The sequence below is a fragment of the Trichechus manatus genome, unplaced genomic scaffold (genome assembly GCF_000243295.1).
Source record: "Trichechus manatus latirostris isolate Lorelei unplaced genomic scaffold, TriManLat1.0 scaffold00041, whole genome shotgun sequence".
NCBI classification, from domain to species: domain Eukaryota; kingdom Metazoa; phylum Chordata; class Mammalia; order Sirenia; family Trichechidae; genus Trichechus; species Trichechus manatus.
In genome coordinates, this window is record NW_004443977.1 from 13757265 (window position 1) to 13778931 (window position 21667).

Sequence of the window (21667 nt, forward strand, 5' to 3'; positions counted from 1 at the left end):
CTTATATTTAGGCCATTGATCCATTTTGAGTTAATTATCATATACAATGTGAGGTATGGGTTCAACTTCATTCTTTTTCATGAGGAGAACTAGTTGTCCCAGCACCATTTATTGAAGAGACTATTCTTTCCTCATTGAATGGACTTGGCACACTTATTTTTAATGCTTTCTTTAAAAAAGAACAAGAAAAGATTATATCTGCACATAAGCATTTGGAATGTGCCAAATTAAAGACAGACTTCCCAGACATAGTTAGGCAGATTATGAGTTGAATTATAAATAGATTTATATTTTACAATGTTTAAACCAACATAGGTTTGATTTCCATACTGTGTTGGAGACTGCTGGTTGTCCACTAAAAATTCGTCTTCCCTTCTTCCATAGTAACATTGTTTAAGTTGGACAAAAGATGGCGGCCCTGCTGGAGCTGACCTTCCGAAGCCTTTCTTGAAGTCATGTGACTATATTCTCAATGAGAAAATGTCAGTGGAAGTGATGTGTGAATTTCTGCCTCACTTGCTTGGAAAGAAATTACTGCCTAGGACATTTCATTCTCTTCTCCTTTTCAGGAGCTGGACTTCAGATGTTTCTATAATCTAGCTTCAACCATGTAGAAGATGACAATGACCTACAGGTAGGCACCAGCGAATGATGGAGCAATAAGATGAAAAGAACCTGAGTCCTTGAGTAGAGCTTCGTAGCAGAACCTACCACCAACCTGAACCGCTCACCTCGGAACTGTTGAAAGAGAAATAACCGTCTATGAGCTTTCCAAAAACCCACTGCCACTGAGTTGATTCTGACTCATAGCAGCCCTACAGGGCAGAGTAGAACTGCCCCATAGTGTTTCCAAGGCTGTAATTTTTACAGAAGCAGACTGTCACATCTTTCTCCTGCAGAGTGGCTGGTGGGTTTGAACCACTGACCTTTCGGTTAGCAGCTGAGTGCTTAACTATTACATCACCATGGCTCTGTCTATGCTCTTTAAGCTCCTGTATTTTGGATCTCTTTGTTACAGCAGCTTTACCCTACTAACACATACATCATTGATTCTTTTAAGATAAATCATTTAATGGAGTCCCTGTTGGTGCAAACAGTTAAGTACTCTGCTGCTAATCAAAAGGTTGGCAGTTTGACACTTTGAGGGACAGAGTGGCAGGCGTAGGGGTCTGGAGATCATGCTTTCAGGGGACATCTAGGTCAAGTGCCATACAAAGCTTACTAAGAAAATGTTCTGCATCCTACTTTGGTGAGTGGTGGCTGAGGTTTAAAAGCTTGCAAGTGGCCAGTCTAAGATGCATCAATTGGTCCCAACCACCTGGAGTAAAGGAGAATGAAGAACACCAAAGACACAAGGAAAGTATTAGCCCAAGAGACAGAAAGGGCCACATAAACCAGAGACTTCATCAGCCTGAGACCAAAAGAACTAGATGGTGCCCGGCTACCTCCAATGATCGCCCTGACAGGGAATACAACAGAGAGTCCCTGATGCAGCAGGAGAAAAGTGTGGAGCAGAACTCAAAATCCTAATAAAAAGACCAGACTTAATGGTCTAACTGAGACTGGAGGAAACCCGGAAAGCATGGCCCTTGGATTTTCTATCAGCCCAGAACTAAAACAATTTCTGAGGCCAATTCTTCAGACAGGGATTGGACTGGACTGTGGGACATAAAGTGATACTTGTGAGGAGTGTGCCTCTTAGCTCAAGTAGATACAAGAGACTAAACAGGCAGCTTCTGTCCGGAGGTGAGAAGGGAAGGCAGAGAGGGTTAAGAGCTGGTTGAATGGACATGGGGAATCAGGGGTGGAAAGGAGGAGTGTGCTGTCACAGTATGGGGAGAGCAATTAGAGTCACATAACAATGTATGTATAAATTTTTGTATGGAAAAAATAAAAATAATTAATTAAAAAAAAAAAAAGGTTGGTTTGAGTCCACCCAGAGGCACCCGGCAAGAAAAGCCTGGCAATCTACTTCTGAAAGACCAGCCATTGAAATTCCTATGGAGTTCTACTCTGATACACATGGGGCTGCCATGAGTCAGAATTGACTTGATAGCAGCTGGTTTTTGCTTAAATACACACACACACACACACCTGAATAAAGTACAAATAACTAGATGTCTGCGCTGGAAAAAATGTAGTAAAATTTATTTCTCCCAAGCACGACGAGTGTTAAACTGTCAAAAGATTATAGATTATTTCTGCAGCGTCAACTATTTTCTGTGACTTTAGACTACCATTTAATCTCTCTGTGTTGCTAGGGCAGTCTTTCAGCCCTGCCACTTCTCAAAGATGTTGATTTTTGTTAGACTGGTGTTCAGGCAGTTTATATTCAGAACATCAGCCTGTGCCTTAGAAGAAGGCTCCAGGGAAGTACTCCTAACACTGTTCAGAAGTAACCAGCTCCAGCTTCTAAGTCTCACTTGAGATGGTCAGAGCCTCTCCTGAGGATTCCTTCCTAAATTGAAAGGTCCAGCATAATACTTATTGCTATGGCAGTCTCACCAGAAGCCTTATAGAGCATATGTAACAATTTTCCTAAGAATCTTTGCTAAGAATGACAGGAAGTGAGGATTATACTTGATTACAGGAAGAAACTGAGGCACACAGGTGCCATCAGGAGTCACTGGAAGCTGGAGGCAGTACCTACCTGCTCCTCCAAGGAGATAACATGCACTCTGGAATACAATTCTTCAGTCTTAAACTTATGCTGTAGCACTGGTGGTGCAGTGGTTAAGAGTTCGGCTGCTAACCAAAAGGTCGGCAGTTCGAATCCACCAGCCACTCCTTGGAAACTCTATGGGGCAGTTTTACTCTGTTCTATAGGGTCACTATGAGTCGGAATCCACTTGGCAGCAACGGGTTTGGGTTTTGTTGTTGTTAAACCTATGTTAGGTGTGCCCCTGTTTTGCTTTGCCTCTTTTTTCCTAATTGGAAGAAAGGAAATTGGAAGCACTGAGTTTGAGAGCTACATCACTCAAACGTTTCCATTCCATAACATGTTTCTTTAACACAGAAAACGAACAGGTCCTGAACTACTATGCTTTTAAAACAGTTTGGTCCCAGTACCTGTAAATGACAGCAAACAACATGGAGAGAGGAGCCTTCTGCTTCCTAGGCAAGACATGACAGTAGCTCTGTGCTTCCTCTGTGACACAAGTATGAAAATGCTAGATCCCAAGCGTTTCCTAGCTTGCTCAGCCACCTTGACCTTGCTATCCGGGCAGGGGTTGGGAAGCACGGAGAAAGGAAACTAGGGTTATGAGGAAAGTCAAAGAATCCTTGAAAGTTACATCCCCAAAGACTTTCTGGTCTAAAAAGACAACTGGCTAAACACGGTATTCGTTCACAGCCATTTGTGCAACCAGATACTCCGTAGACTTTGCATCGGCGGACAGGCAGTATGCAACTTCCTGCTGCAAACTGAAGGCAAAAGGATTGGATTGCACTATTGTTGCATGCTGCTTGGCTGGGCCAAAGTTGACTGTTGCCTTTAAGGAAGTGCGGAGGCCCTCATCGGGGATCAGCGCTCCTGAACCAAGGTGGAGTAACCCCAGAAAGGGAAAGCCAAGGCCAACCGGCAGGAAGTTCCCTTGGCTGCTCTCCCGCTGCGACGTCTAAAGCAGGTGCAGGGACCAACGAACGTAAAATTCTCCTCCCAGCCCTTCAGCACCTGTTCTCTTCGGGTCTAAAGGTCCCAGCATTCTAGTTCTGCCTTCCTAGAGTCATTAAACAGAGGCAGAGCGAACAAAAGGAGTAGGAAGAGAGGGGCAAGCATCTTTCTCAACGCAGGAAACCAAAAGAGAAGTGCATTTCCTCCCCATCCCGTCTAAAAGCGTTTCCCAGCTGCCAAATCACCAGGGCAGGGGCAGGACGAGCAGGAGGATTCAGGGACCACCGTGACCTTCCGCGGTTGCTGAGCAAGGTCGACGGAGTTCAGACCTCTGGAGAAACGTCGTACCACGCCAAGTTTAGGCGAACTCAGGAATTTTCTTTAGGGGGCTCGCTGTCCTTGCTGGGAATAGGTCGCTCAGAGGGCAAGTAACGGATAGGGAGCTGGGTGCCGGGAGCTGGAGGGAAACCCAAGCTCTCCCTCGGCTCAGGAGTGAAAGGAAGCAAGGTCACCACCGGATCAGCCCGCGCCTGGCAGGGCGGCCACGTGCAGGTCCACACATGCTCCGCTGGTCCCCAGGAAGCGGCACCTCTGCGCCGGGCCTGGTGACGTGGGGGCGTGGCCGAGCCGAGGGGCCAGATAGGAACACCCGTTCTCCTCGGCCGGCCCCGAGTGGACCGTCCGGCAAAGGAGCGCCGGCGCCCGGCGCGCCCGAGCGCAGCGGGCGGAAAGGCGGGAGACCAGCCTTGAGCAAGGCGGAGACGGACACCTGGGCGCCGCTCGGGGGCGGGGCTAGGAGCCGCGCCGCACCTGTTGGCTGGCGCCCCCCGGCCCCGCCCACCTAGCCGGGGCCGCCGGAAGAGTACAAGGGCTGGTGCGGCGGCGAGACGAGAGCACTGGCCGGCTCGGCGGAGAGTGGCGCGGGCTCACCATGGCCGAGCTGTTGCGGAGTCTGCAGGATGACCAGCTGGTGGCCCGCTTCCAGCGCCGCTGCGGGCTCTTCCCGGCGCTGGAGGAAGGCCCCCGGGAGAACAGCGTGGGCTCTGCGGAGGGCGCGGCGCGGGACCCCGGGGCCGGGCATCTCCCCGCCGCCAATGGCAACGGGCAGCGGAGAGCCGGGGCCCCGCAGGTAACCCCGGGCCAGGTGTTCGCCGGGCGGGGGAGGGGAAAGCCCGCGCCGCAGCCTGCGGACGTGCTGGTCCAGGCGACTCCGCGAGGCGGGCACGGGTGCGCTCCGAGCCCGCCCGCCGGAGAGGGCGCCATCCTCGGCGGCGGCCCGGCTCCAGGCACCAGGGTGCCACCTTCTTCTGCGGCCAGGTGGCAAACAGATCAATTCAGGCTTTAAGTGCGCCCAGTCTTTAAATGCGGTCTATTAAGAGACTTTCTACCTTAATATAGTAGTTAAGTGTATTTCGTGTATCTTTTCCCAAGTATACAAGAATTACGTAATTGAAAAGAGGAGGGGTGGGTCGAGAACTCCAGGATCCATGAGTTTCCTCCCCATCCCCCCCTTTCCCTGAGCCACATGTTTGGGGGTGTAGCGGGGCTGCGTCTGCTCTTTGCTGTCTTGTACCACCAGCTTTAAGGACAGAACTTCAAGCTTAGATATTTTTCTAGAAAGATTTACAACCTTCCTGGGTCCTGACAGCACCCTTTTCTCCTCCTCCCCGAGAGTCTCGGAGCCCCTCCTGTCTGACGGGTCTTTTACTAGTGGCACCAGTGACTTTTAACAGATGCTGTCAAGAGGGACGCTCACCGAGCTGCCCGCTAGCGCTGAGTGTGGTTACACAACCCACTGCGGTTCAGCCGACGGGTGCTGCAGACGCAGCGCACGGGGACCCAGGCGGAGGGACCGGCCTGGCAGCAGATGCTAAGGCGCTGGGGCTGCCCCTGCAGGGAAGGGCTTCCTGCAGCGGGGAGAGGCCGGGACACTGCAGAAACTGCGCTTTCCTTGGGAGACGAAAAAAAGTCCCTGCAAATGAAGACAGACGTAACATAGTAACAATCTCAACTCTTTTAAAAAAGCCAAAATGTGTACTTTCTAGAAGGTTTTGATGACAGGTAGGAGGCATTTATTTGTATGTATAGATTTCTATACTTAGCAACAGTATCTAGAATTATGAAGACTGATTTCTATGTGGAATGAAGTATTGTGGGAGTTGAATTCTAGAATTTGTTTGGGAGGGGGGTTGTCCCATTCAAGAGAAACCCTCCACTATCATCTTTTTTTTTCTTCTTCTTTTATTGTTCTTCTCAGTTCCACATGACATTCTAGTAACTTTTAGATGAGCTTGGAGACCTTCCCCCCTTTTCTCTTGTGTTATATGGGAAGGTGGAAGCGGGGAATAAGAAATGTGCCATGGCTTTTTCTGTGTGCATGCTGTATACACCCACAAGTAGATGCCTGAATTGCTTTCTGTTGCTCTCTGCAGCTTCTGCTCTGCTTCCCTAATTCAGGAGGCAGAAGAAAAGTGACTCTATTAAGTCTCCTGTGGCTGCTGTAGCAAAATACCAGAAGCTGCGTAGCTTATAAGAACAGAAATTTATTGTCTGCCATTCTGGAGGCCAGTAGTTGGAAATTAGGGTGTCGGCAGGGCTATGTTCTCTCCAAAGACTCTAGAGAAAGATCATTTTTTTATCTCTCTCAGCTTCCCAAAGTCCCAAGCGTTCCTCGCGTGTAGATGCATCTTCACACAGCCATCTTTCCTCTGTGTATCTGTCCCTGTCTCTTCTGTTTTACAAGGGCAGCACTCAAATTGGCTTAGGACCCGCCCTGCTCTGGTATGACCTTATGTTAACTTTAACATCTTCAAACACTCTACTTCCAACCAAACAAGGTCATGTTCACAGGTTTGGGTTAGGACTTCAACTTATCTTTTTGGGAGACACCATTCAATCTATAACAGTGACTTTTACCATTAGTGCTTTTCAGACTGTTTGAAACATTACCCTTGTTGATGTAACTTTAAATTCTGGAAAAAGATCCCCTTGCCCTGTAAAAACAAGGTGCAGTGGCTTCTTGCAATGAGGTGACTTCTTGCTGCTTGAAGAGCCTGAGCCTTCAGTGAGCCAAACTGTGGGGATTCCCCCTCCCCATTCAACACAGGACTTCATTCAGAGTAGATCATGAAAATGTAAGATAGAGTTAAAAATTCTAGATTAGAAATCACTGTATTGAGAATGTTTGATAAATGAGAGGTTAATGAATGTATTTAAATGTGGATTGGTTTCAAGTGACTTAGATTAACAGTTTTACAAATACACATAGAGTTCTCAGAAGAAAATGATTGCACACCTGCCCTCATTTTACAGGACTTTTCAGGGACAATTGAGAAAACTTTCTTCCAACAGTCATGCTTTCCCTTACCCCAGGGCCTTTACCCGAGCTGTGGCTAGCAGGAAATGCTCTTCCTCTTCCCCTAAATAGCCCCTACTCATCCTTCAACTAAGGAGCCCTGGTGGTGCAGTGGTTAAGCGTTAGGCTGTGAAAGGTTGTCCGTTCGAACCTGTGAGAGAAAATGCCTGGAGATCTGTTCCTGTAAAGATTACAGTCTAGGAAGCCTTATGGGGCAGTTCTACCCTGTCATACATGGTTGCTGTGAATCGGCATTGACACCTCAACTTTCTCTTCAGAGATCGGTTTCTCAAGAGACACCTTTGCTGACCACTCAGGCTAGCTCTCCGTTTTAAAGGCTCTCTTTGCTTCTCAGGTTTCTTCATTACAGTATTTACCACATGTTGTAAAGATGCATTTATGTGGATATCTGACTGTTCTCCAGAAGACAGTAGTCTGTAAGAATGCAGGAAATGTCTCTGTTTTACTTATTATTTTCTCCCTGTGGCCAGGCACTGTGCCTGGCACATAGTAGGAGCTAAGTAAATTTTGTGAATAAATGAGTGCAGGCTACACTATAAAATCAATGCATTTTTAATTAAAGAGTGAATATTGAAAATCAAATGATTTTTCCACATAGCCTCAAAGTCAGGCAGCACTGCCGCATTGATTTAAGACCTTTCAAATAGAAAAGTTGTTGACTGCATTTGAGTGACCTTAGATCTCAATCTGATTTTTCTTACCTCCCACGTTTTCTGTATTTATTTTCTTCCTTACAGCAGGACAAGTGAGGAAATGATTGAGTGAGGGCTTCCTCTACGAATTCTCATAACACCACACATTGCTAGCTTAAAGATTAGCTACATGTTCTACAAACTAGGGCTGGGTTTGGCTTGCACAGAGCTGTCGTTGAATAAGTCGGACAGGGCCTCAGGGATTGCCCAGTAGTCATGGGTTTCACAGACAGAAGAAAGGGTTAAGTGATTTGCCGAGGACTTCCCAGATGTCCACACAATCAGGGCAAACCAGATATTTTTGACTCCCAAGTCTAAACGTTTTTCCACTGTGCAGCTTCCGGGGAAAACCTCTGGAGCCCCATTTTTTCTGACTCATTGGGAAGGTGTAAGGTATTGGGGCTGGTTGGGGTCAGGGCAGAAAGAAGGTCTTGCTGTTGTTTTACAGGGGTAACTGGTTTACAGGGGTAACCATAGGAGGGCATTCTTGGCAGTCACCTTGGAATGTATTGCCCTGAGCAGGGACCAGGGGTAGGACAAAGGCCAGGTCAGGGATGTGTTTGTGCTGGCATAGAGCCAGGCTTGGATACAATGGTATTTTGATTTCTATCGTCTTTGCTTACTCAATGCATTTGCATTTAGACTTTGCAGTGCCTTCCCGTATGGTTACATTAGACTAGATACAATCTTTCTAAACCACACCATGCTCAATAAGTGCTTTTTGATAAGTGTTCAGATATATGTCTAAAATTGGGTTGGGGAAAGGATCAAATCTAGGTTCTTTTTAGAAGTCTTTTCGCTCCTAGATTTTCTCTTGAGACATTTGAGGCCTTCCAAGTCTGTTAATTTACAAAACCCCACCCTTGGTTTTATGGTCTGGTGAAGTGCAAGGAACAATTCCTGGGAATGAGGAGACCTTGATTTGAGGCCTGGCTCTGCCTCTGTGTCATTTTGGACTTCTCTGGGCCTCAGGTTTCCCACCTGTAGAATGAGCAGTCTGGGGAGAACCATGATTTTCAAACCCTGTCTGCACATTAAGTTGTTTCCAGGAGCTTTCAAAACAGAACAAAATGTCCAGGATCAGGTCTGAAGTGGGGCTTGAAGAAACTTGTAAGCAAAGATAAAGCTGTTGCCTTTGAGTCTATTCCAACTTACAGGGACTTGATAGGGCAGGGTTTACTGCCCCATAGGGTTTCCAAGACTATAATCTTAATGGAAGCAGACCTCCACGTCTTTCTCCCACAGAGCAGCTGGTGGGTTTGAACCACTAACTTTTGGGTTAGCAGTTGAGTGCTTAACCACTGCACCACAAGAGCTCCTTGCAAACGAAGATTTAAAAAAAAAAAAAAAAAAAAACCATTGCCGTTGAGTTGATTCCGACTCATAGTGACCGTATAAGACAGAGTAGAACTGCCTCATAGAGTTTCCAAGGAGCACCTAGTGGATTCGAACTGCTGACCTTTTGGTTAGCAGCCGTAGCACTTTCCGCAAACGAAGACAGGAAGGTCTAAATTCTCTTCTCCTGGGACCTACCACCCCTTAGCGTGTTCAGTGTGAGGTTGATGATGGTTGGAGGCAGCAGTAATGGCAGCTGTGACATTTTGGTTGATCATAACTAAATTGGTCAGCAAGTCAAACTTAAGTTTTGATTACCTTTAGATGGACGTTCAGGTCTGAAATGGCAAAATGAGCCACTTTAAAAATGTACTTTTGATCATGTTTTCTAGTTACAGATATAATCATTGTTCAGAGCAGAAGACTTAGAAAAAACACAAAGTAGATTAAACCCGTGCTGCTTATACCACTGCCCAAAGAGAATTACTCAGTACATGTTCAACCTGATTTTTATTGGCTGTATATTACTTCATAGTATGACTATACAGTAATTTAGTTGGCCTGTTCCTGGGCCTTTATGGTGTTTCCAGTTTTTGTCTTAAAAATGATAACATCTTTGTATGAGTATGTTCTCACGTATCTTTGATTTTTAATTTAAATTTCCAGACTTGGAATTGCTGGGTGAAAGATATGCATATGTTATAGCTTTTAATACGTATTAACCAAGTTGACTTACAGAGAAGGCATACCAGGATGAGCAATTAAGAGTGTAGGCTTTCGCACATGCTCATCAATACCAGGTATTAACACTTTCTTTAACCTCTGGAGAAAATAGGCCACTTCTGCCTCTGTCTCTTCTTTGCTTCCTACATTTTCAGCCCACATTTATTGATTGGCTGCTATGTTTCTGGAACAGTCCTCAGCCTTAGAGATAAAAAGATAAATAAGAATTCGTTCCTGCCCAGGGAAAGCCACAAATAAAATGGTGCAATGCAGAAAATACTAGAGTAGAAGAATGAATAAAGACGCTGGGGAAACAACAGCAGGAATAACTTGTCTTCCCCAGGGGAGCCCATGACATCTTGAGTTGGGTCTTAAAGAGTAAGTAGGAGTCAAATAGACAAAATGGGAAGAGCTTTTCCCTTTACCTGCAATTCTTATGTGCTAAAACATAAAGACAAGTGTATCGTTTTTGGTGAATGGTTACAAGTTCAACTTGTGTATCAGTCAGGGTCCAAATAGGAAATAAATGGCCTACTCAAAAAGGGTGATTGAAGGAAGTTTAAAGATGGGACCTTTTACAAAGGTGTAGGTCTTTCATTGATAGAATTCTCACCTTCTATGCGGGAGACCCGGATTTGATTCCCAGGCATTGCACCTCACACGCAACCACCACCGTCTGTCAGTGGACGCTTGCGTGTTGCTATGATGCTGAACAGGTTTCAGTGGAGCTTCTAGGTTAAGACAGACAGACTAGGAAGACAGACCTGGTGATCTATTTCTGAAAATCAAGCAGTGAAAACCCAATGGATTTCAATGGTTGGATCCCTAACTGATCATGGGGATGGCTTAGGACTGGGGTCACCATGAGCTGAGGGTTGACTCAGTGGCAGCTAACAAAAGGCAGGATTTGAAGAACCAACATGGGAGGATGAAGTATCTTGGCAGGTGAATTAGGCCTGAAAAAGCAAAGGGAAGAAGTAGAGCATACCTGTCAGAGAGGGGCCCCTAAGTGGTGCTGTGGCCTTTGGTGGAGAAACACAACCACAGCCAAGCAGGGAGGAATAGGGGAAGTAAATCTGAAACTCATTCTCCATTTGCCCTCTCACATCCTGTCAGCACCTCCCTTTGGCCAATTCAGTCAGAAACAGAGAGCAGCTTGGGAGCCTGGTTGATGCAGTCCAGAAAGGTCAGCCTTCCTGAGGATGGACCTGGACCAGGACATTTGGAGAACATCTAGCCCAGCTTGCACGAAGAGAAACTGGTGAGATAATACCAGCTAGAGTTTTGGGCTGAAGCCAGAGTTTTAGGCTGAGGCCTTCATGTGGCTTTCTGCAGAATTTAGACTTCATCCTATAGACTGGGGATGTGCCAAATCAGAATTGGCAGCTTGGAGCACTGTGTTGAGAACGGTTCTTGCGGTGTCTGTGTGCCTAGTGGGAAGGAGTGCAGGATTGATTGGCGATGGCTGTGTGGGAGTATCAGAGAGCCTGGTGCTGAAACATTAAGAAACCAGGATGTTACAGACAGCAGCAAATATAAGACTACTGCGAAATCAGACTTTAGTGTCTGTTTTGGCTTCTTTCATTTTACAGAGATAATGATACTGAGTGTCGTCCTTCACCCACAGCCGCCTTAGAGAAGGAAAGAGACCACAGATCATTTCTTCTTCTCCTTCTGCTCCTCCCTCTTCCTCCCCCTTCTCCTCTTAAATGTTTATATGCATACTTATTATTTTTTAAATAATATTTTATTGTGTTTTTGGTGAAAGTTTACACAACACGTTAGGTTCCCATTTGACAACTTCCACACAATCTTTTTTTAATTGAGGTGAAATCCACATATCATAAAATTAACCAATTTAAAGTATACAATTCAATGGCATTTAGGACATCACAATGTTGAGCAGCCAGCACCTCTATCTAATTCCAAAACCTTTTTATCACCCCAAAAGGAAATCCTGTACCTAGTAAGCAATTGTTCCCCGTTTCCCTCTCCCCCAGCTCTTGGCCACCACCAGTCTGCTTTCTGTCTTTACAGATTTACCTGTTCTGGATATTTCATATTGATGGAGTCATACAATGTGTGACACTTTTACAACTGACTTCTTTCACTTCACAAATGATTTCTTAATGCATCAGTTGCCATGTTTTGTGTCATGAGACCCTATCACTATGGCTACAACAGGTTGGCTCAGGAATTAGCACGTGAGTCAAAGGCTGCCATCTAGGGACAGTTCAGCATCTTATGAAGTGGTCTGGCAGGAGAACTCATCCAATCTGGATACTGCATTTTGGATTGTGAATAGCAGAGCCAATCAGATTTCTCCCTTAGGAGCCTGAATTCAAGACCTGGAGATAGGGACTTAATTGGTAGACTGGTGATGAGCGTCAGAGAGACAGAAAAAAATAAACAAACCAAACCAGTTGCCATCGAGTCAATTAGGACTCATGCCCATGTGTAACAAAGTAGAACCGCTCCATAGGGTTTTCAATGACTGTGTAATCATCACCAAAGCAGATCACCAGGACTTTCTTCCACAGTGCCACGGTGGTTTTGAACTGCCAACCTTTATATCAGTAGTTGACTTCAAACCCTTTAAGCCACCCAGGGACCTAAGAGAGGCAGGGGAGACCATAAAAAGAAGCCTGCAGACAGAGAAAGCAATGAGGAAGCAGAAGCCAAGGTAGAGAGAACAGAAAGTCTGCAGCCGTGGTAGAAACAGAAGGAAAACTTCTGAGTGGAGAAAGTAGCTGAGTTTTGAATCTGATAGAATCCACCTCTGAAGAAGATACTGGAGAGACTGTTGTCTTTCAGGATAGAATGGCTCGGGCGGGCACTGCCCTTTCCTGAGGACTGGCTGGGAAGCTGCTGGTACCATTTCCTAACTTCTGAGGAATCATAATACACATCTGTTATACTAGGGGGAGCCCATGTGGGTCTCCCCTTGCAACCAGAAGGTGTGGTCCCTACTGCTTTGAAGGACTTGCACTTAATTCCAATTAGATAATTATTTTCATCATGGAAAGGGCAATAGAGAGCAGGTACTAGATGCCACTCACCTGTATATCCCCAAGGTCTAACATGTCCTTGAAACATTTTTTTACTAGTTCCCATTGAGTGGATTCTGACTCACGGTGACCTCCTGTGTGTCAGAGTAGAACTGTGCTCCATGGGGTTTTCTACAGCTGATTTTTAGGAAGTAAATTGCCAGACCTTTCTTCTAAGGCACCTCTGGGTGGCCTCGAACCTGCAACGTTTCCATTAGCAGCTGAGTGTGTTACCCGTTTGTACCTCCTAGGAATCCTGCCCAGAACATACTGAAACCAAAGCTGGTTCTGACTCATAGCGACACTATAGGACAGAATAGAACTGCCCTGTAGGGTTTCCAAGGAACAGCTGGTGGACCTTTTGCTTAGCAGCCGATCTCTTAACCACTGTGTCCCCAGGGCTCCCCACCCTGGAACATAGCAGGTACTTAGTACTACTTGTAGAATGGAAGCAAGAAGGGTATGCTAAAAACTCTTCTTGCCCTCCTTGGCAGAAATGTGACCACCTGCTGGTCTCCTTTCACCAGTGGGGTAATTTTATTCCTGAAACACTTTAACTGACCGTGTTTTCTTTTAGCTTGAAGTTTAATTTAGTGTTGGCTCCTTCCTCTTTATCCAGGAAACTGATGAAGGGCTTTGATTAATGAATAACTTTTTATTGGTTTGCTTTCTTCTGTTGGACACTCTGAAGGGTGTTAGGTATTAGTAAAAAATGACAACCTGTCAATCTAAAAAGTGGCTATGTTTTAGGAAGGCTGTTGCCAGCAAGCCTGGTTTAAATTTCATTGTCTTGACTTCCATTCCAAATGTCAGGACTTTCTAGATTTTAAAAAAGCGCTTTCACTTGTTGGTAGTTTTTGTTGATGATTAAATCTTCTACTGTCTTGAAAAGAATTATGTTTTTAGCATAGGCATTCTTGCATTTTATCTGATACACAGTTTTCTTGGGGGAAAATGCTGTCATGGTTTCCAGGCAGCAGATTTAGAGTGCTCCTATCTATGGTAGGAATCTATGAATATGCTAACATTTGGGACATCCACTGGTCTTTATTATTCTACTTGCCTGTCAGATACTTTGGAGAGAATGAGATATTGAAAAATCCTGTCAAAACTCTGATTCACGGTTTTTCTTCCCTCACTCCTGCTTCAAATACCGTATGGACTAATTAACCAAAAAAAACAAAAACCAAAAAAACCTGTTGCCGTAGAGTCTGTTCTGATTCATGGCGATCCTGTAGGAAAGAGTAGATCTGCCTCACAGGGTTGCCAAAGAGCAACTGGTGGATTCAAACTGCTGACCTTTTGTTTAGCAGCCGAGCTGTTAACCACTGTGCCACCAGGCACCATGGACACCAGGGGATGGAGAGAAGAGGGGTTAACCATTTAAGATGGTGAGAATGCAGCTTGGGAATCTTGAGAAAAGAAGTAATTGGTTTCCTTGAACTATTTTGAATATTGTTTGTTGTTGTTGGGTACGACGAGTAGACACCCACTCATAGTGACCCCAGGTGACACAGTAGGACTGCCCTATAGGATTTTCTTGGCTGTAATCTTTATGGTAGCAGATCACCAGATCTTTCCACAGAGCTGCTAAGTGGACTTGAACTGCTAGCCCTTCAGGGAGCAGCCCAGCAGTTAATTGTTGTACCACCAAGGCTCTTATTTTGAATATTACCCTCCAAAAACTGCTGACTGGCAGTTTTGTAGTTCTTTAATTAAAAAAGAAAAGAAACACCAGACTCATTCTTGCTTTTGTTAATACCATTTATTTGGTAGCCACTCCTGGAAGGAGAAATTTGCTGATGAGGAAAGGGATTTTCTCTGGGGACCAGCACAGTCTATGATCTCTGGGAATGTTCTTATTTCTCCAAATGGCAAAAACTTTGTTTCCATAGAATTTGACGGGAAACAGCCCATCAAAGCAGGGACTCCGGTGGGTAGGAGGAAAAGGGAAAGATGGCGAATAAGCCGCCTCCCAGGGAAAATGTTGGAAGCTGAAAGGCCAGGACTTAACTGGCAGAGAACAAACTTAGGGCAACTTTTTTTGCAGTTAAAAAAAAAAAAAAATCACCTTTTGAAAGCTGACTTAAAGGTGACCATAGAGCATTAAAGCTTTTGTTAAAAGCACAAGTGAAAGGAGGCTCTGTTAGAAGTTGGTTGTTTTTCTTCCCCTTTCTGAATTTTGACCTTATGATTTTTTTAGTGAGGGAGATATCAAATTTTTTTAAATTAATTTTTATAATTGTTAAGTATTAATGTATGCTTATATCAGAAATAATGGAAGACACCAAAAAGTATAAAGAAGAAAACAAAAATCATGTCATATTTTTGCAACCCAGATATAAATATCATAAACATTTTAGAGTATTGCTTCCTGTTTTCTATGGGCATATAGAATAAGTAATGAACATGCTGTGTACATAGAATATTAGATTTTGCTTCATTCACTCACATTATGAGCATATGCCCACACCACTGAATATTCCTTATGATTTTATAGTTACATCATAATTTATCATATGGTTGTACCTTAAAGGTTTTTGTTTATAGCTATGTCCTGAGGCATGCATTTAGAGTATTTCCATGTTTGTTTTTGTGCCTCAACTTAAGTCCAAATATTGAATAATTTCCTGAGAATCACAAGACAATCTTATTGCAGAGTTCTTCACACTTCCTGCCAAATTTCCTTTTGAAAATGTACACCAATTATTGCTTCCAACAGCATTCTAAGCCCTGCTGGCCCACTGTCAGTGTTAGTATTATCTTCTTTTGTTTATTTAATTTGTATCCTTTAAAATTATGGTAAAACTTTCATATAGTAAATGTGCAGATCTTAATTGTGCAATTTGATAACTTTGAATATACGTCTACATCCCTCTCACTACCACCCAGATCAAGATATAGAAAGATTCCAGAGCCCAGCAAGGTCCCTTAGGCCCCTGCCAGCCAATACCACTCTCACCCTGTCTTAGTTATCTAGTGCTGCTATAACAGAAATACCCCAAGTGGGTGGCTTTAACAAACAGAAATATATTTACTCGTAGTTCAGGAGGCTAGAAGTCTGAATTCAGGGTGCCAACTCTAGCAGAAGGCTTTCTCTGTCTGTTGGCTCTGGGAGAATGTCCTTGTCTCTTTTCAGCTCCTGTTCCTTGGAGATCTCAGGTGGCTTGGCATCTGGCTTCTCCCATCTCTGCTTGCTTGCTTTCTCAATCTGCTCTTTTAAATTTCAAAAGAGATTGATTTAAGACATACCCTACACTCATACTGCCTCATAACGAAACAAAGAAAATCCATTCCCAAATGGGGTTATAACCCCAGGTATATTTTTGAGGGACACAATTCAATCTATAATACACCCTGGGTAACCACTGTCCCTACCTGTATCACCATAGCTAGGTTTTTGCCCCTCCTTGGCCATCAAATAAATGTAATCATATAGGATGTGCTCTTTTGTGTGTTACTCTTTTCCCAAAGCATGTCTGCGGTGTTCATCCGGGTGGGTAGCATTTGTGTTTTCATTTTGTCTGCCCTGTAGTATCTATTACACAAATATATGGCCATTTAGTTACCCACTCTACTGTTTACGTACATTTGGGTTATTATGAATAAAAAGCAGCATCGAAGATTACTTTTAATTAAAAAAAATTTTAACTTCTCATTTTGAAATAATTTAAAACGTTAAAAATTAGCAAAAATAGTACAAAGAATTCCTATATACTATATACAGGAATGTGCTATTGATACACACCATAACTTGGATGACTGTCAAGGGCATTATGCTAATCTCAAAAACCAATCTCAAAAGCTTACATACTGTAGGATTCCACATGTATAACGTTCTTGAAATGACAAAATTATAGAGATGGAAAACAGATTAGTGGTTGCCAGGGATTAAGGATATTGGGGGGGAGTGTGACTATAAAGGAGTAGCCTGGGGGAGATCTCCATGGTGATGGAATACTTCTGTATCTTGATTGCAGTGGTGGTTACTTGTCCCAGCACGACGGTAATCGGGAAGGCGAAGACAGTAACCAACTGTACAACTCTTACAGAGGTGGGGCCAGGAGGGTCACTATGAGGAGTCGCCCCCACTTCAGTCCCAGGAGTTTATTTTATAGTCAATACAGCAATCAATAAGGCAATTAACAAAACAGTGGGCTTTGAATGTGGGCAAGGGAGAAGGATTTCAGGTAAACAAGTCAATCAGCAAAGGGATAATAGGTTTGGGAAAACACATCTTGACAAGTCTCAACATGTTGGGGACAAGTCTCAACATGTTGGGGACAAGTCTCAACATGTTGGGGACAAGTCTCAACATGCTGTGCAGCATAGAGGCCTGTGGGGGCTGCAGTTGTCAATAGTGCAGCCATGTTTAAATGGCATTTATCCCCACATTTCCCCCCTTTTGTTTAGTTAATGAAATAAGAATCAAGAGGGTTTTTATTGGTCCAACAAGCGTCTGGTAGGACAAAGTAAAATTTTTTCTATGAGATAAAGTCTAAGATTATCTCAGCTACTGTTTCTACACCTCAGGGCCTAGCAACTTAGTGAGTTCTTGTGAGCCCAGCTACGGCTGGGGCACACTCCATATGTTTAAGGAGGAGCAGTAGCATAGCTATGAGTAACACCTGGACTTAGTTGTCTAGATGGCGGCTATGGCAAGCTCTTTAAACTCACGGTGCTGGTTTTCCACCAGATACCATCTGGTTCTTCACCAGGTTGTTGTTTAATGCCTGGACTTAAGTCTCTTAGATGGCGGCGTAGCAGGCTCTTTAAACTCACGGTGCTGGTTTTCCACCGGATACCATCTGGTTCTTCACCAGGTTACTAAGTAAGAGCGATGCTCTTATCAATTGTTGCGTAGCCGGAGTGAGCGGACTCAATGTGCCTTTCAGGTGTGTAAGACAATAGAGGATGATCTTATGAGGATAATATAATCCTCTGTACTAGTAATGTCCTGATTGTTGGACCCATGGGTTTCTTCTGACCCTCATTTTGTCAGGTAAACACTAACTTTTAACATCCACTGAAATTATTATTCTTAAAGGTTTAAAGATTTATAAAGGCTCAAAGATTCATTAACAATCAAACATTGATTTACACAAATTCACTATCAATTGGAAAGGAATCATCTAACTTAGAAATCTATACAGAAGCGTCTAACTAGGAGAAGCAGAAAATATAGAGGAGTTTACACGTAACAAATATTCATTGGGAGTTTACTGATTAACAAAATACAGGTAATTACTGATTATCAAAATAATAGCATAGGAAGGGCCTTCTTAAGAGGAGGTCTTCATCTTTCCCGTCTCTTGTTTATGTAACTGGTAGCGAATGGTCCAGGAGAGGAAGGCTGACTTCTGTTGGCGATGAGAGGCTCTCAGGGAGTAGAGACAGCAGATAACTACTATAAAGAGTCACAAAACTATTAAACATCCTATAGCAAAAAGGATCTAGACACGGAGATTGAGTCTAGAGAACCAATGTGTGGGATTAAGCCAGCAGGCAAAATCATTAAGTGTATTAAGTGTAGCCTTATTAGACTCTGATTGTAATCTCAAGAGCTGTTCTTGTAATTGAAATTGTAATTTTTGAATATCACTTTTCAATGGAGAAGCAAAGCTAGCCGAAAGATTATTTTTAACATCTTTCCAGGACTCATTATATGGAAGGGCTGTAACACAGAAGCGAGTGTATTCAGCATCACAGGTTAATTTGAGAATGTTCCCATAGGGCTTTTTGTCGTTTTTCAAGCCAAAGGACTGAGGCTTTTAAAGCACCCAGACGCTTGAGGATCTCTTGATCAATATGTACCATAGTTTGGATTTCAAAAGTAACATTTTGTATATAAGTGTTAAACTGTTGGGCAGTTTGAATGGATTGAGAAAGAGCCACGGCGGCAGTAGCAGCCGTAGCGGCAATAGCAGTGGCTGTAATAATAGAAGCGATAAGGATTCCCAAAAATCTTTTAGTCCGCATTTTTTGTAATGCGTTAACAACCTGAGCAAGAGGGGAACTATCTTGCCAGGGGCGTGTAAGGTTAACAGGTAGCCAAAGGTGGCTTCTTTGGCGGAGAACAAATACAGAACTGATATTAAGAGTAGAGACATTTTGTCTAGATAAACATGGTGTAATCTATGTAGAGCCACTGGATAAAGTTAATTGAAAAGAGGTATTTATTTTAATAATATCTGGAGGGTTAGAGGTTATAGCAAAAATGTATGGTCTGGATGTACATATAAGTACAGAATCATTATGATCATGAAGGGTCCATCGTAATTTTGGGAGTGGGTTTTTGGCATTTTTTGTTTTTTAACCTATGACAGTCCTTTTTAAAATGTCCAGGCTTACCACACCCAAAACAGGTGGCAGTGGATGGACGGAGAGCTGCCGCTATTACTTGTGCCTTATGAGTTTCTGTGCCAACATTTTGACATGCTCTAATCGTTTCAGCTAAATTAGGATTCTGCGCCTTTAAGGGCGTCAGAACGGCTCGGCAGTCGGCATTAGCATTCTCGTAAGCAAGCTGGAGACAAAGAACCTCAGCCGCTTGTTGATTGTCTACCTGTAGGGAGATTGCCGTTTGAAGGCGGTTTATAAAATCGATGTAAGGCTCGTTTGCTGTTTGTCGGATAGTGGCAAAGGAGCCTGTAGGTGTTTTAGAGTCAGGGACCTTACCCCATGTTTTAGTGGCAGCATTTGATGCTTGACTAAAAGTTTGTCTATTCATTTGGCTTTGGGCTTGGGGGATAGAATAATTTCCACTACCCAGGAGCATATCAAGGCTGATAGGAATATTATGATTGAGGTTGTCTGTGGCATAAAGGTTACTATGTTCTTTATATTCTTGGCTCCATACACTAAATTGAGCAGGGGTTAAAACTGTTCGCGTCAAAAGGTTCCAATCTCATGGGATCATCTCATAGTTCTGTCCTATAGCTTTTACATATCCCCTTGTAAAGAAGACTGTAAACAGTTTTTTATCATACTTTCACGGAGTTCTTTAAAAACTTGAAAATCAAGGCCATCGTGACGGGGCAGTCCTGATCCCCGAATGACAGGATACGCAGAAAGCCCCTCTTTCTCACGGCCCTCTCGCAAACATCTTTCTATAAGAGACTCATGTTGAGAGAGATCAGCCTTGGGAGGCATGGAAAAAGGGGGGTCGTAAACATTTTCTTTACTAGGGGAGGGAGCAGAAGGAACTGCCTGTAGGGACTGTAAAGCGAGGCGACGGTGATGCCAAGCAATGAGAACTGAAGCTGGGATGTTCACGTCACGAATGATATTACCAATACGTTCCCATGCTTCTACATCAAGGTTTCCTCGTAGGGGATACCATGGACAGGCAGATTCAATTAAAAGCAGAAGTTGGGTAAGAGCCTTTTCTGGCACCTTAAGCTTAGAGGCCTTTAACAATCCCAACAACTGGGTTTTGTGTTGACGCTGTTCAGGAGAAAGAGAATTCCCCATAGCGAGGAGGAAACGGAAAAATGAAGAAAAGAATGATAGGAAAGCTCCTGGCCTGAAGCCGAAATCCCTTGGGAGCTTTCGGGGAAAGCCCCGCTGCCCTTGAGCTGTAAAACCCAGCCTGAATTGAGAGCGTACAGAAAGGCCTCCAGAAAGCCTTGCCACTCTCGGGCTATGAATCCTAGCCTGAAATGGACGCGCGCCCTATACGCATCACTTTCTGAAGGGATTGGAGTGCGAGGGCATTTCAAGCTCGATGAAGATCCTTCACACGGGGCACCATCTGTCGCAGAGGCGACGGTAATCGGGACAGTGAAGACGGTAACCAACTGCACAACTCTTACAGAGAAGTGGGGCCAGGAGGGTCACTCTGAGGAGTCGACCCCCACTTCAGTCCCAGGAGTTTATTTTATAGTCAATACAGCAATCAATAAGGCAATTAACAAAACAAAGGGCTTTGAATGCGGGCAAGGGAGAAGGAATTCAGGTAAACAAGTCAATCAGCAAAGGGACAATAGGTTTGGGAAAACACATCTTGACAAGTCTCAACATGTTGGGGACAAGTCTCAACATGCTGTACAGCATAGAGGCCTGTGGGGGCTGCAGTTGTCAATAGTACAGCCATGTTTAAATGGCATTTATCCCCACAGTTACTGAGTCTGCACAAGTGGTACAAAGCATAGAACTATACATTCACACTATACTAATGTCAAATTCCTGGTTTTGATATTGCCTATAATTATGTAGGAGTCCCTGGGAGGTGCCAATGGTTAACATGCTTGGTTGCTAACCAGAAAGTTGGAGGTTTGAGTCCACCCAGACATGCCATGGAAGAAAGGCCTGGTGGTCAACTTCCAAAAAAATCAACCACTGAAAACCCTATGGAGCAGTTCTCACACACGTGGGATTGCCATGAGTCACAATCCACTGGATGGCAACTGGTTTCTAATTATGCAGGGTGTAACCTTTGGGGGAAATTGGGTGAAGGGTATATGGAACTTCTCTGTACTACTTTTGCAACTTCCTGTGACTCTGATTATTCAAAATAAAAATTTTAAAAACAATCAATACTGCCTTGTAAAAATCAGTCCCATGAGCTTCCCTACAACTTTTACTGTAGGCACTCTTCACATACTCTGGGGGGAAATGCAGCCCAGGATGGCATCTGGGAGATTTTCTCTGAGGTGCCTCTTGAGTCAGCCGTGCTGCTGTGTCTGCTTACAGAGCCGCAGGCATTGGTTGTAAACTGCACCCTCACTGGCCTCTGCTACATGCCCGACGAGAACCCGGAGGAGCCTTTGAGTGTCAAAAAAAAGCAACCATTCATCCTTACTTTTGACTGGCTTGTTTTACAGCTGTGGATTTTTTGCTTTGGTTTTCTTTTTTTAAGTTTTTTGTTTGTTTTATGTTG

At 44.1% G+C, this 21667-nt stretch overlaps 1 protein-coding gene across 1 annotated transcript in view; it reads left to right on the forward strand.

Moving 5' to 3' along the window:
- The first annotated feature begins 4525 nt into the window (after positions 1-4525).
- Positions 4526-21667, forward strand: part of SGPP2 (sphingosine-1-phosphate phosphatase 2) — a 117774-nt gene continuing 100632 nt past the window's right edge. Inside the window, exon 1 of the mRNA XM_004376361.2 lies at positions 4526-4742. Within this exon, the coding sequence (XP_004376418.1) occupies positions 4545-4742 (198 nt within the window). The 5' untranslated portion in view covers positions 4526-4544. The remainder of the gene's footprint in view (positions 4743-21667) is intronic.